General features: G+C 37.7%; 2 protein-coding genes across 2 annotated transcripts; one reads left to right on the top strand and one right to left on the bottom strand.

Moving 5' to 3' along the window:
- Window positions 1-431: 431 nt before the first annotated feature.
- On the top strand, window positions 432-4,161 carry LOC136851785 (uncharacterized). The gene is made up of 2 exons (XM_067126096.1): window positions 432-3,289; window positions 4,061-4,161. The coding sequence occupies exons 1-2, from the start codon at window positions 706-708 to the stop codon at window positions 4,159-4,161; spliced, it is 2,685 nt and encodes an 894-aa protein (XP_066982197.1). The 5' UTR covers window positions 432-705.
- A 4,829-nt stretch (window positions 4,162-8,990) lies between these two features.
- On the bottom strand, window positions 8,991-15,516 carry LOC136851737 (uncharacterized). The gene is made up of 4 exons (XM_067126070.1): window positions 15,483-15,516; window positions 13,117-13,291; window positions 11,585-11,699; window positions 8,991-9,878 (listed from the first exon to the last, which is right to left on the bottom strand). Exons 1-4 carry the CDS (start codon window positions 15,483-15,485, stop codon window positions 9,674-9,676), a joined length of 498 nt encoding a protein of 165 aa, XP_066982171.1. The 5' UTR covers window positions 15,486-15,516; the 3' UTR covers window positions 8,991-9,673.
- Between the last annotated feature and the right edge of the window lie 164 nt (window positions 15,517-15,680).

A 15,680-nucleotide genomic window follows, 5' to 3' on the forward strand; every position in this document is an offset into this window, starting at 1 on the left:
TTTGTATACCCGTAGGAACAAATACTAAATTTTAAAGTAATTTGTATTTTTCATAGGTATACAAATCATGGATGCTCATAAAGTACTAACCCACCTCTACCACCCCTCTTCATTCTCGATCTACATATTGGGCAAAGGGTTCAGATTGGGCTGGACCCTACAATGGCTGAGGTAGGCCGACAGAGGTCAGGGTAGACACTCCAAGCCTACCTGTGATAGTCGTGTGTTTTTTAGTCCATACAAAACAGACACGCCCATTTCTGAAAAGCTATGGTTTGTGTACCTATGAAAAATACAAATTACTTTAACATTTAGTATTTTAAATGAAAAAAGACAAAAGGTATTAAAAAAGGAATTTTGCCCAAACCTGAAGTGATTTTCCCTGAACATAAATATCCATGGGAGATGTGGAAAGTTATCAAAATGCTTCAGCTGTTCTAAAATATTTTCTGAGTGTTATTAATATTATATATATTTTTTTCAGATAATGTGTGCTGTTATAACAAGACTCCAGTTTTCAAGAAATTGAAGAATTTTAAAGGAAATTTTGGACAACCAACAAATAAGCAAACAAAAAAAAGGTTCAGATCAGTCAATTTTATATCATTAAAGCCAATTATGGAGGAGATTCAGAGTGAAGGAAATGAGAAGAAGGATAAATAACGAAATGTGTCAGCAGTATTAAACATCATCTATTAGTTCATCATGGCATCATCCACGTCACATGTGATCTCATCCGAGGGTCTATTGAAATTCAGATACTACTATTTCGTAAGATGCTGGGGAAAAAAGGTTGTGTTTTCGATTTTTAAATATGCTTTCCTCCATGGACAGTCAAAAACAATTCACGAGATCTTAACTGAAAAAAATGTACCTCTTGGGAAAAAAAGCCCATTCACTGCTCAAGAAGTATCAAATTTGTCAACAAAACCTCCAGAATGCTTGGACATTACCTTACTAAATAAGATCTGCCAAACTCTGTGGGACAAAGGCTATAACTGCCCCAGTGACCAAATGCGGAATTTGGTGAGGAAAATCAAAGATGAAAGAAACAATGTCAGCCACGAAGAGTGTAGCATTTCCGAGAATGAACTTGATTATAAGCTTAGTCAGTGTGGAGATTTGCTGAAGGAGATTCTAGGTGAGGCTAAAAAACTCTATCCAGCACATAAAGTTGAGTTAAATAAATTGGAAACTGAGATTTTGACGGTTATCCCAGAAATAAAAGACAAGATCCGGGAAAAATATAATCCATCTAATCCTGATGATATAAGGAGGCTCCAGGATGAAATCAGAGAGTTTGGAGACCATTTACGAGAGTATGTTTTAGAAAAGTCGCAAGGAGAGTTAAGAGACCTATATAAACTGCTGTGTAGGATTTTACCTTTTGAGTGGTTAGTTCAGTATGGTGTTATAGAGCCTTGTGAGTTCATGGTATTCCTAAAGGTGGACACTGATAAAGAGTTCCACGGCGATTTTTCTGATAATGAACTTATGAATATTGACCAAAGAGAGCTGCTTAGCAAGAAAGCTGCATGTGGTAGTGACCCAGACGTTGTCATCTTGTCTGGTGATGCTGGGTCTGGAAAGACGACAATTCTCCGTTCCATTGTAGAGAAATGGTATAAGCAGACAAATGATATGCCAAATCTTTCATCTTTTGAGATCTTGCTATATATGCAGTTTCGGAAGAGGGATCATAGTAATTTTGACGACTATCTTCGAGATCTCTTACATGGGGCTGTGCTTGACCTGAATTTTGAGGTGGTCAAATCCTCAATCCTTCGCTCAAGGTGTCTCTTTTTATGCGATGGATATGATGAAGCAAATCCTGAGTCAAAGAAGCTTTTTGAGGAGATTTTACAACTGAAATGCAGTCGCAAGAAAATTATTGTCACAACTCGCCCTGTGAACAGTAGAGAACTTACAAGTTACGTGAATACATCACAATATACTAGAATCAATCTTAGCATTTTGGGTCTTCGAAAAGAAGATATGGAATCCCACATTCAGTCTATCATAAACTATTTAATACATAACAGTGCCAAAAGAGATGAAATGGTTAGAGATATAACTCAGATTTTTAAATCAATGAGTTTCGAGATGAGTGGCATACTGAAAAATCCCCTTTGGTTTAATTTATTTTCTCTTCTTTACATTGAATGTCCAAATCTCAGAGGAAAAATCAAGACAGTGTCTGCACTTTACATTGAAATACAGAAGCATTTGAAAAACAGACTGATAAAGAAAGTTGGAATCATGGAAAATGTGGTTGATGACTTTGAGAGATTTTATAGACGGATGTCTTTGAAATATCATCTTGAGGAGAAATATGAATTGTCTGAAGAGGATGCCAAAGTCTTTGAAAGACAATGCTGCAGACTGAACTTAAGCTTTGAGACTATTATGTCGTCTTATTTCAGTGTGAAACACTCACGTAAAGGTCTCAATCTTGTTAGAATCTACTGCTACAAACACCGAAGTGAGCAAGAGTTTGCAGCTGCTGGTGCTATTTGTGATGTAATAATCAGGATGCATAGAGAAGAGAGACGAAACTTTGCAAAGCTTATATCGCAAGGAAATCTAATTGAACATGCTGCAACTCTACATATGACGGATTTTCCACATGTGCCAGTCAAGAAAAGAAGAAGATCTGAAGCATACTGTAACAAAAGTATAGAAAATGCTTTGGAGGGCTTATTGGTCTTCATAACAGGAATACTCTACAATACTCGCAGAGATCTTCTGTACTTGGTAATTGAAGAAATTTTGCGTTTAGTGAAGAAAATAAGTGCCACACCAACAATGTACTCGATTCTCCAACAAGAAGAAGATTTGTTAAGCAAACACCAAGTGCAAACGGAAATGATTGAGGAAGTTATTAATGCAATGGTGAAACTTTTGTCTCGTGACTTGTTCAAGGTCAATAGTTCTGAGACTCTTCAGTGTCTGCCCTCATTATTGCCCAGATTAAAGCCTAAGATGCTTTTCCTCAAAGTACGGAACATCCCTCAAGAGCATCCTTATATTATCCCAGCGATAGAAACTGCTGTGGAAAACGACATCTACATCCATTTGCATCTTCTCTATGAGTCTTCCGGTATTACTCACTTAAAAGAATCCTTGGATAGGTCACAAACTGGGACAAAAATTAGTGGCAAGCTGACGGGAACTGGGGTAACAAAACTGCCTAAAAGTACAACGTCCATCAATTTAAGAATAATAAAATGGGAGGCACTGCAGCAGCTTTCCGTTTGTCTGGAAGAGCTTCCCTCCCTGCACGATTTAGGTAGGTTTTGCAAATGCCATTGCTGTGATTCTTTGGACTAAGAAATAAACTCTTCATGTTTCTGCCCGACAGTTTTATGTATATATATATATATATATATATATATATATATATATATATATATATATATATATATATATATATATATATATATATATAAATCGATAATAAACCACAAAACTGCACGTGACAAATATCTGAGTGAAAAAAAACACTGAAGAGGCGAAAATTAAAGAACTTTCCTGAAAGTAATACAGGAAAGCACTTATTACGTGGTCTTTAATTTTCACCTTTTCAGTGATAAATATACATACATACATATATGTATGTATGTATGTATATAAATATATATATACATATTGACAAACTGCACTGAGACTTGGTGGTATCCCGATTAGAAAATTTGGAAAGTTCCCAAGCGCTCTAAAAGATTCTATAAAGAAAATGCGACAGTAAAGATAATGTTCCCTGTCGGGAGCCCTGCAAGTTTTCTGCGGATGGAGTAATAGAACCATCGATGTCTCGTAATTGTTCCTAAGGAAATTTGTATTCGTGACAGTTATGCTCTAAATATGCTGTGCTGTAATTGGATATTGAATATTACAGATAAACGATTTATTTCTAAAACATTCTGTCACCATAATCGTATCCAAGATGTTTCTCCACTGAACAGGTATAAGGAAGATGTCCATTATTAAGTAAGAACATGTTTCATCTTTTATAAAACAATAACCCGTCTAATGAAAACATTAACGTTCTCCTTTCTAACAGAGCTCCATCTCGACGACGATGGCTCATTCAGTCTTGACGACCTCACTGCCCTTCCTTTCCCAAGTGGGCAATTTGTTTTGCACTACAGCACCTCTCTCTAGATCGGAAATCAACTCATTGTGGAAAGAATAGCAAAACTGTTCAATACTATTTGGCCCAAACGGGAGTCTTCGGTTAGAGGTTCAATGTCGGCAAAAGTTATATTCAATGAGGTCCAAATTTACAGGTTAGTTATTACTCAAACTGAAGGTCTGAGTATTTTAGTCTCTCTTTATATGTGACTTGCAAAGACTTTAAATTTTCGAGAGCAATGATGCTTTAGATGAAATCCGCCCATCCAAGGAGATTGGGGCACAGTTCCATTCTCTCCAGAAATGACAGATTTGGGCTTCTCTATTGAAGATTGGGAAGAATTTATCAACCGTGACGTAGGTGAGGGAGCTTGTCAGAGGTGACAACATGTGAAGGTGCAAATTGCTCTAAGATAAGTCTACACTTTCGAGTGTCAAGGGTTGTATTTAAGTCACCACACTGGAGGGGACAAAGAACAGAGAAAGGGAGTAAGCCCACAATCAGTCGTCACATCTCCAGGGAATCTTGAACAAACTCTCCCTTTACGGGGGATGGGGGTGGTAGAGTAAATTAGAGGTTCATTTGCTCTTCATGAATGAAATTAACATGGTACTGTCTGTAACAGGCCCTCGTAATATTCTTCACACTCATAAAAAATCATAATAAATGTCAATGATTTGCAAAATATATATTTTTTAGATTTTCATTTTTACCGTACCCGGAAAATCCGCCAAAATTCGATAATTGCAGATATCGATAAAACTTTACGACAAATGAAAAGTTCCAGGATCATTGTGTGAAATTTTAATGAAACTGACTACAATGTAAATTTTGAAATAAGGGCTGCTAAAGTTGGAGCGCTGCATTGACGTCATCTATTTTAGGAAAAACAATAATGAAAAATGGTTTTTATGTTAATTGTCATGTTTCCTTCTTTTCCAGGAGAGGCAGTAAAACAGCTATGTGAATTACTCTCTGTCAAAGTGGTGACCTTAGGGATTTATAATTCGGATTGCAAGAATGAAGAAAAGGAACTCAAACATTTTTTTTTAACACAGAATAATGGATACATCTATTTCGTCGAGTGACTTACAGGTGTTGACGCCATGCTTTTGAAAATATCATATACTAGCTGACGTACCCAACGCTGCACGGTAAAAACTCAGATTGTAGAACACACCCAGACCATAGAACACACCCGGATGTTTATGTACCCCAACCTTCTATTAGACAGAAAAAGGAATCAAATCTATCTATAGTGCAATATCAAAGAATTTTTATTTATAGGTTTTTAAAAAATATAAATACAGTTTACAAATTATAATGTGAAATCTTTCACAAATTCACTATAATAATACTTTAACACAAAACTTGATTGCAAACAACATTTTTAGTTTCACCATCAGGAGTAAGAATAAATAAATTCTTGGGTGAACCCACCCTCGAGCAAGCAACATAAAGTTGTCCGTGGGAAAAACATGAAGATCTCAAATCCACTCCACAGTACTTAATAGACAGTCCCTGTGCCTTGTTGATTGCGATCGAGAACACAAGTATCACTGGAAATTGCAATCGAGTTAAAAGGGAGGTCCATCGGAATGAGTGGCATCCGTGGGGTAAAAACTGTTTCATCCTCTCCCTATATTTCATAAAATCAATCAATCAATCTCTCTTTCCTGTTAAGATAGTTGCTACAGTTACATTGCCCAACATTTTTGACATTTTATATTTCACCCTTCTCACCTCCTCTTCCTATCGGGGCTGACTTGGACTTAATGGGCATCGGGAGTGTCACTATTCATCTCAGCAACCTCAAAAACTATGGATTAGACACTGAAATCTGTCGTTTTCAGTTATTTTTACGTCACCCCTTCCCACCCCCCAGCCCCTGTGGTGCCAGTGATGTGTTACCCCCACACTATTCTTTTCCAGATAGTAAGTCATATGTACAGAATACTGAAATGAGGTATGAGAAACCCATAAAGTTTATTTAGTTACTAAGTCTACAGGCAGAACCAGCCCTGTTTCAGGGAAGCCCTTCCCAACCCCACCCTCTTTGGTGCCCTTTGGTGCTAGTGATGTCTTACTCCATGCATTTCAAAGTTATGCTGGAATATACACACATCCATTTATATATATATATATATATATATATATATATATATATATATATATATATATATATATATATATAAATTATTATTACTATAAAATCTAAAAATGTGTGTGGTAAAGTTTCATGTTTATTGACAGTGTTAATATTATAGTGTGCAATATTATGTCAGATTTTCATGAACCTTGAAGAACTTACCCTGCACTGCAATTTGATCGACTTCAACTGTGAAAATGTCAAAATTCGACCTCAGGTCATTTTTAGCTACACGACTTGAAGGCAAACTTTTTATAACTGGGGAGTTTAAGTAGGTGGTTCTCCAAAACACCCTGACTGAATACGCATCGAGAGGATGGGAGACTGGTCATGTGAGCAGATGACGAGTCTCCCATCCTCTTGGCGCCTCTAATTTTTTCACATCTGATAGCACAGGACCTCGTTTCCAATCTTCATCTTCTTGGTAGTTATGAGATCTCGTAGGATGAAACCTATCTTGATGCGTATTCAAGTCAGGGTGTTTTGGAGAACCACTTACGTAACTTTCCAGTCATAAAAAGTTTGACTTCAAGTCATGTAGCTGAAAATGGACTGAGGTCGAATTTTGACACATTTTCGCAGTTGAAGTCGATCAAATTGCAGTGCAGCGCAATTTGGACACAGATTGAGACGAATACGGAAATTCGTTCCACATATAATTCATGGCGAATACAACAAAATTATCACAATAAAGGGTAAGTTGAACTACCAAGCTTTATAACGTCGGGTACAGACTTATCTCATAAACTAATAACGGGCTGATACAAAGGAGAAAAAATTTAAACGTCTTATTAACGAATCAGGATGAATCTATCTGCTTGTTAGGAACAATCGTTTGCCGATTGTTCCCTTGGTGGAGTGTTGCCTCCTTTGTTTTTGTTTGTTTTTAATTGCTGGCGAGTTGACATATGGTGGATGGTGTCAGACTTCGCCAGTCAGGTTCGTAGCAGCAACGAATCGGGTCCAGGGTAGCAGCGAGTCAGTTGGGGTAGCAGCTGCAGGTATTCGTACCTGCGAGTCAGGTCCTGGCAGCAGAGCAGCGGAAAGTTTCTTGGGGACGAGATGGTTGCCGTGTCGGCTCTGTCATGGTCGTCGTAACTGGAGGAGGACATCAGTACGTTTCTTGGAGGACGAGATGGTTGCCGTGTCGGCTCTGTCGTGGTCGTCGTAACTGGAGGAGGACGTCAGTACGTTTCTTGGAGGACGAGATGGTTGCCGTGTCGGCTCTGTCATGGTCGTCGTAACTGGAGGAGGACGTCAGTACGTTTCTTGAAGGACGAGATGGTTGCCGTGTCGGCTCTGTCGTGGTCGTCGTAATTGGAGGAGGACGTCAGTACGTTTCTTGGATGACGAGATGGTTGCCGTGTCGGCTCTGTCATGGTCGTCGTAACTGGAGGAGAGACGTCCAGCGTTTCTTGGAGGACGAGATGGTTGCGCCGTGTCGCTCTGTCATGGTCGTCGTAACTGGAGGAGGACGTCAGTACGTTTCTTGGAGGACGAGATGGTTGCCGTGTCGGCTCTGTCATGGTCGTCGTAACTGGAGGAGGACGTCAGTACGTTTCTTGGAGGACGAGATGGATTTACTGTGTCGGCTCTGTCTGCATGGTCGTCATGGTGGAGGAGGACGTCAGTACGTTTGTTTCTTGGAGGACAGATTGGCTGCCGTGTCGGCTCTGTCATGGTCGTCGTAACTGGAGGAGGACGTCAGTACGTTTCTTGGAGGACGAGATGGTTGCCGTGTCGGCTCTGTCATGGTCGTCGTAACTGGAGGAGGACGTCAGTACGTTTCTTGGAGGACGAGATGGTTGCCGTGTCGGCTCTGTCATGGTCGTCGTAACTGGAGGAGGACGTCAGTACGTTTCTTGGAGGACGAGATGGTTACTGTGTCGGCTCTGTCGTGGTCGTCGGTATTGGAGGAGGACGTCAGCACTGTGCTTGAGGACGAGATGGTTGTCGTTTCGACTCTGTCGGAGTTGTCCTCCAGTGATCCTTTGAGCTGCCAGTTTATGTAATTAGTTCTGCTGCCTGGGGATTGTTTATATTTTTGAATGGTTCATTATTTTGCTTGTGTAAAATTTTTTACATGCATATTTTTACTGACCCCATTCTGTTTTGTGTGTTTAAGCTTTCCGCATCAGTGTTGTTATTCATGCAATTTATTTGGACTTGCTGCTTTCTGATTTAAAGTTTTGAATTATTTTTGTAGACTCCCTTACGTGTAACGCTTGTTCTGTTAATGATTACTCAGGGTGTTTATTTGGTTATTGACCTTTTAAAGTAATTTGATTATTGTATTTTTGCTGCTGTTAGGAGTTTAATTCATTTGTAGTAATGTTCATTTTGTTTTTAAATTGAACCTGATTTGACTGTAAATATGTATATAACTAACTTGTAATAAACTAATATTTAGGTAACTTTTTTTTTGTATTTGTTCTGCTCCTCCCTCCTTTGTCACCTCTCGTCAGTCATTTCAGCCCAATTGCTTGTTTTTTTAAGAACCTGTAGATCTCGAGAGGCGAGATCGTAATACTGCTAAATCGTGAATAGAAATGAAAACTGCACAGATAAATCAGTGGCCATGATGGGCTGTGTATTCTAGAAATGAGCCGACTGTAAATTTATGCAATGATGTAGTTAGTGGTCAACGTCGTCTTAATGTTATCTTTGTTCAGAAATGGTTTAAAAGCCTTGTTGGGTCCAAGTGTCTTCTGTGGAGTGTTCTTGTGAAAACTCACGGCTGCCTTCCAAATGCATTAAGAAGTTTTTTGTGAAAGACTGTTAATATCTGAAATGTCACATTCCAAAGTGCCTTTGTAAATTCAACAGGACATATCTATAAGCATTCTTTAAAAATGTCAAAAAGTCGAAGTTATGTCAAGTTTGCTTCTTTAATATTCAGTCTGTAGACGATATAGAAAAATAATGATGGTCAGTTTTTTATTATAGAAGGATCTGACTTTATGAAGTATTTTTATTATGAAGTAACGATTGCGAAGCACTTTGTGTATGAGAGGATAAAGATAGTGCGCATTAAATTTATGGTTATTGCCAATATCGGCTCAAAACTTGGTTTCAGAGAAGGTTTCAAAGAATACAAACTGAAAATGTAGGTACTAATTTATTCTTATCACCATATAGGTTGTAAACGAAAATTTAAAGTTTGACAATAAAGGTTTGGGGTTTATGAAGGATTTCTAATTAAATGCAGCCTATTAACATAACAGCCTCAACACGAATTTCTTTTACTGAAGGGACCAGAAGGGCTGTAACTCCTGTAAAAATAAATATTTCTTTAGTGATGAATAATATCCATTTCTGAGAGCAAATTCCGTAAGAATAACGATTTTCTTGCTGGTGAGAATCTTGGAGGTCCTCGAGAAGCAACCGCATCATTAAGGTTCTTCCTGTCGCGAGTACTTCTGCAGGAGGAACTGACGTGGTCCTGCGTTATTCCTGTAAACCTTAGCCAAGGCATGTCCGTATCTGTAGGCTGAAGGAGGTGATAAGGAAGACGGCACCTTAAGCGCTGTTTTCAGAGTACTCTGGACCTGTGTTAGTTCTGGAATCCTTCTGGATGCTGGAACACCTCTCTTGTACCTGTTGGAAAGGAATGTTGGATTTAGGGTTGTAAATTAATGTAAAATGTATATAAGCTCTAATATAAGCTTTTTTGTTAACATAAATAAAAAAGAATATATTTGCATTGTAAGTGTATCCTTAACCAGTGAGATGTGGAGAAACAACGCTTATTTTTTCTTCATTTCTTGCAGGAAAATGCAATAGATTTTCGCTTACCTTGCCTGAATATGTTTGTGTAGATTTACAAAACCTTACCCATTTTGACCATCCTCTATGGACTTGGTCACTAAATAAAGTCCACAGAAGATGGACGAAAGCTTTAAGTTTTGTAATTCTGCGCAAATATATTCTCACTTTGTATACAAGTATATCCCTATGGATCCTTCAACATGCTGGATTGTTTCAAGTGAACATTAATTTTTATATGAAGGTGGTAATTCGTAACATGCGTCAGTCTCACCGTAAGATAACTTTCAATCGTTGTTTAGTTCGCTTGGCGTGATTTGATATTGATGTTTACTGAAGAACTTAGCCATCAAAGGAACTAAAGACTCTGAGAACACCTGGATGTGACATCGAACCCAGTAACGTCTTGACCACGCGCACCCGCGTGATTTTGGCTCTGTTTTCGGCGACAGGCTCGACAGTCCCGCCAAAGCTGGGATTTGATTTCCATTTCATATCGAAGCAGTCTCAGGTCTGGCCATGCAAGGAAAGAGTTTGCTGATAGACTTCCCTAATGACGAGTGAGATAAACCTGCTTTTTGAAAATGAGTTTTGGAAATGAATCAGATACAAAAAAAAGAGGATAGAGATTCTAAATATTTTAGAAGTCCTTCAGAGTTTTCAACATTATTTTTGTAAACAGGATTATCCAACTTCTACATGGAAGTCCAGCAGCAAATCAGGACCTTGATCTGACATCTCCGTCTCTTTATAATGAAATAAAGAAACACGGGGACAATGAACTGAGGTCATTTTGTACGAGCGCTCAAGTCTTTTCTAAACGAAAGCTTACCCGCATCGCCCTATGCGCTCTGCCTTTCCATATGAAATAACACTTCCAGGGAAATCCTCTGTTTTCTATAGGAACACGCCATCTTCCCAGACGATAAAATTTCCGTCTGAATTTCTATTGTAATCCTTTACTTGATTTCTTTTAGACGGTGGAGACTGTCCTTCATATTTACCATCGTTAGCCGTTCTTCGCTGTCATCACTGTAGAAAACAATGTTTCTATATCAGCTGCTGCTGTTAATAAGTATATTCTCTATCTTTCTAAGTTCCTCGTTGGACGAATCGGTAGAGTTGTGGGCTAGCACTCGCTAGGTCCGAGTTCGAGTCTCCGGCCGGCTAATGAAGAATTAGAGGAATTTATTTCTGGTGATAGAAATTCATTTCTCGCTATAATGTGGTTCGGATTCCACAATAAGCTGTAGGTCCCGTTGCTAAGTAACCAATTGGTTCTTAGCCATGTAAAATAAGTCTAATCTTTCGGGCCAGCCCTAGGAGAGCTGTTAATCAGCTCACTGGTCTGGTAAAAATAAGGTATACTTTTTTTTCTATCCTTCTAAAAAGACAATTTTATCTTTCTCTTAATCTTCCCGGGTGTACAGTGTTGCCTCTTCTCTGCATCTGATGTTTGGAACTTCATTCTCTGTCTTTGCAGGAGACATCAATGTTTGCTTATTTGTTTAACTTGTTTATAATAATCACAGACTAACCTGAGTTGACCTGCCCGTATACAGTCGTCGTAGGTATGAATGAGGGTGAGGAATTCCCCCCAAGTGTCGGGGTCAGACTCCAGCACCGCCATGACCTCACTCGCAGCCATGTGACCTAGAGTATCCATGAAACGGAAAAGGTTAAACCTTTCAAATTCGGTAAATAGTAACTGTAGATTTTCTAATATTATTATTGTTATTTATGTGTATGACGGACCTTCAAGTCCAGTCTTACCCTTGGTATCTACTTAATTGTAGTGAACTTTGGACGTAGTCCTGCCTTCTTTCCCCGGGCCGGCTGATGAAGAGTTAGAGGAATTTATTTCTGGTGATAGAAATTCATTTCTCGCTATAATGTGGTTCGGATTCCACAATAAACTGTAGGTCCCGTTGCTAAGTAACCAGTTGGTTCTTAGCCACGTTAAATAAGTCTAATCCTTCGGGCCAGCCCTAGGAGAGCTGTTAATCAGCTCACTGGTCTGGTAAAACTAAGGTATACTTAATTTTCTCCTGGTACTGAGATAAAATAAGACTGAAAACGCTCAAGTTATTTATGTGCATTTTAAATTAACTATAGTTTTCATAGCTCAGCTGTTATTAAAGATGAACCTCTAGAAAACTGCCACGCGGTAGACGCTTCATACACCTACACGAAGAGCTCATGAGAAGCACGTCGAAGTCACCTGATTAACACTGCGAGTTTTCACCTCCCTTTAACACATCCTCATCCTTTCTGGATACTAAGGTCCTATCTTTCCAATATCCTTTTTCATACCATGTGAGCAGTACAGGTTAGTGGTGCGGCAGAAGTGTTAGAACAAAAGGGTCTGGGTATCCAGAAGGCGTGAGTGTGTGCAAGGAGTAAGTAAATTTTGCAATGCAAGTAAATGATGGCAGTTTTCTAGAGATTCATCTTTGATAACAGCTGAGCTATGAAAGCGACAGTGACTGCCGTGGTATTTTTTCTTGGAACTATATTTGATTTAAAAGTTCTGCTTATAAAATACACATAAATAACTCGAACGTCTTCAGTCATTTTTTCTCAGTACCAGAAGAAAGGAGACATTGTTTTTACTTAAGATCAAAAGAAAGTAGGACTACGTCCAAAGTTCACTACAATTAAGTAGATACCAAGGGTAAGACTGGACTTGAAGGTCCGTCATGCACATAAATAATATGGGCCTTTTATGTTGTTGTTTTCTCAATTTCTTTCTAAACTAAAACTGTAGCCTGCCTATAAAGAAAAATGAAAATGTTGGGCACAAATAGAAAAATATAAATACGAAGCTTGTGTGGTTACCTCACTGAAGCTAACGGCTGAAGATTATTCAGAGAAGGCGTGATAACTCACGAAGCAGAAGCTATTTATCTTCCTTGTTATAGATACGTGTGCTTTATGGAGGTTTGCTTATGTGCATGTAAAAAATAAATAGGGAAAAAGTGCTCCAGTCACGACCAAATTTAGCTTCAAATTCTCATTTAAATGGAGATGAAGATTCCAACATGGAAGAGTCACTAGTGGTCATCATTACCTAGATCGTTGGCAGCTGTGAAGACGATGGACAAAGGATTGGGGCCACACCCGTCGGAGGAATGAAGTTCTTGAGGTAAGATCAGAACGTGCGCTTCCGTAGCCATCCGGTCAACATTTCCCCCGCACAGAACTCCGACCACTACCCAGATGAGGCGCGTGACGCTATTTTTCTTCTGGAAAAAAAAAAGGAGCTGCATATGAGGCCGTGAGACGCAAGTGTCAAGGAGAAGTCTTTGCACGTAAGAGGTCATCATCAATTATGTTTCTCCATCTTTCGCTGAAACGTTGCTCATACATATATAGAATCTACTGGTCACTTTTTACCTGGTACATGTAATTGTCATATCCACAATGCCCTGTTAAACTCTCGAATTCGTTGCGCTTTTGGGATACTCTTGTCACGATAAAGCCTTTGGATCCAAGTGCAAGATATATGAAGCAATCATGATGTCTGGTAGCAGGAAACGAACCGTTATTGTACTTTGTATATGAAAAGTAGAGCAGACGAAAGAAAGAGAATTCTCTTTGGCATCAGAGGTCTCATGCAAAATCATAATGTACTTTAAATATCACATACTTATGGCTGACTTGTCAGAGTTCGGAAGCTGAATATTGTGCAACACGTAAAAAAAAAAACTCCAAAATAATCGACACAATGAAGATATCTTTTCTCTTCGTGTCACTCACGATTGCCAAAGCTGCATTCCATGTTTTAGAAGACGGTTATTATAATTATAATATAATACCGAACTGCCTTTTGGCTTATAAAATAAATTGCCCACGCGTGATTGTAACTTATTTTACTGCCTTTGCCAAATAGTTATTCTTCGCATCCGATAAAGTCCAACGAATATTCAAGAAAAATACTCAAATATACTATCACTGATCACTTTTTGAGAAGTGTAGCGTCTGTTATATAGCTACTTAAAATTAAAATCTATATTCAGCGAATAACAGCTGCAACACACGCTTAATTATATATATATATATATATATATATATATATATATATATATATATATATATATATATATTATATATATTATTATATATATATGTATATATATAATATATATATGTATATATATATATATATATATATATATATATATATATATATATATATATATATATATATATATATATATATATATATATATATATATATAAATGAATGAACACATGCGAACATGTTTCATAGAAATAAATTTGTGACTCACAACAAGGCCGAACCCCGATCTTGCGAGTAAGAGTCCAGGGTATTAGCAATTCGGACGCAAAAGTCATATGAACACATGAGACGTGTTTCACAAAATATATAGCCTATATACATATATATATATATATATATATATATATATATATATATATATATATATATATATATATATATATATATATATATATATATATATATATATATATATATATATATATATATATATATATAATATATATATATATATATATATATATATATATATATATATATATATATATATATATATATGTATGTGTGTTTGTGTATATGTATATATATATATTTCTTAACCCGATAACATCAATTACCCGTTCTACTGTTATTAAGAATATCTCGATGAAAAGCTTGAAGAATATGAATTTAACCATTCTTTCAAAATCAAGATTAACAGGTCAATTGTATATAAAAAAAAAAAAAGAGCGTTGAAAGGAAATGTTACTAGCCTAATTTTCTCAAATAAGAATTATGAGGAACTGTTATTTTTCCATACGAAAGCTATGTTCATGATTTTGCAATTTAGTGCATTTTATAATTGTTTTTCCCCCTCTGACACAAGTATAGTTCAACCCGGCACCCGCCCCCCACCTCTCTCTCTCTCATATATGGAACTCGGTACTAGAAGGATTATTGAGCTATAAGTTGTTTTTATAATTTTTTTCATATTTTAACTTGTTCGACAGACGACGATCGATAATAAAGATGAGTTTTTAATTGTTAAAAAGCTTTGATTACGGTAAAAAAACTATGAAAAAAGTAACTTATCTTCACTTAAGATGTAAAGAAAAGTCTCGAATGAATCGCATAAGAAGAGAGTTGTTGAAATAACCCAGTGAATGCTAATTACTAATATCCAAATAATATAACCTGGCGTGGTAATAAATGGTTTAGCCACATGATGAGGGCTGTTATTGTTATAAATTCTAATTCTGTCTTCGTACTATGCATGATATACCTAGTAGAGTAACTGACGACAATTCACCACAGTCGCTCTAAAGAAGAAGAAACATTCTCGAAGAACGCAAGGCACAGTGGCTCCGTCGGTATCCTTAATGCGTCTCCAGACTGAATCCAAGATTCGACCAGATTGCTTACAGAAAACTTACCATGTCTAACGTCCAGTGTAGAGCGGAAGCAGAGTTGCTGTGCAACTTACCGCCAGAGGCAGGGACCTTTATATACCTTCCTTCCTGCCATAAGGTTTACGCCTCCGCGCGTTGATTGACGGCGGCAGTCCTCTTGAACCGAGCAATTGAACATTTCCCTAACAAGCAGAAATTCGTTTGTAGATCACGGGAAGGGGA

The sequence above is a fragment of the Macrobrachium rosenbergii genome, chromosome 24 (genome assembly GCF_040412425.1).
Source record: "Macrobrachium rosenbergii isolate ZJJX-2024 chromosome 24, ASM4041242v1, whole genome shotgun sequence".
NCBI lineage: Eukaryota > Metazoa > Arthropoda > Malacostraca > Decapoda > Palaemonidae > Macrobrachium > Macrobrachium rosenbergii.

What these genes read in the sequence shown, in the direction of transcription:
- LOC136851785 (XM_067126096.1), top strand. Translation starts at nt 706, where the DNA reads ATGGCATCATCCACGTCACATGTGATCTCATCCGAGGGTCTATTGAAA. An exon ending in TCCCTCCCTGCACGATTTAG is followed by an intron (nt 3,290 to 4,060) that starts GTAGGTTTTGCA and finishes CCTTTCTAACAG; the next exon opens with AGCTCCATCTCGACGACGAT.
- LOC136851737 (XM_067126070.1), bottom strand. An exon ending in CACAGCTGCCAACGATCTAG is followed by an intron (nt 11,700 to 13,116) that starts GTAATGATGACC and finishes TGGATACTCTAG; the next exon opens with GTCACATGGCTGCGAGTGAG. An exon ending in ATACGGGCAGGTCAACTCAG is followed by an intron (nt 9,879 to 11,584) that starts GTTAGTCTGTGA and finishes CCTTTCCAACAG; the next exon opens with GTACAAGAGAGGTGTTCCAG.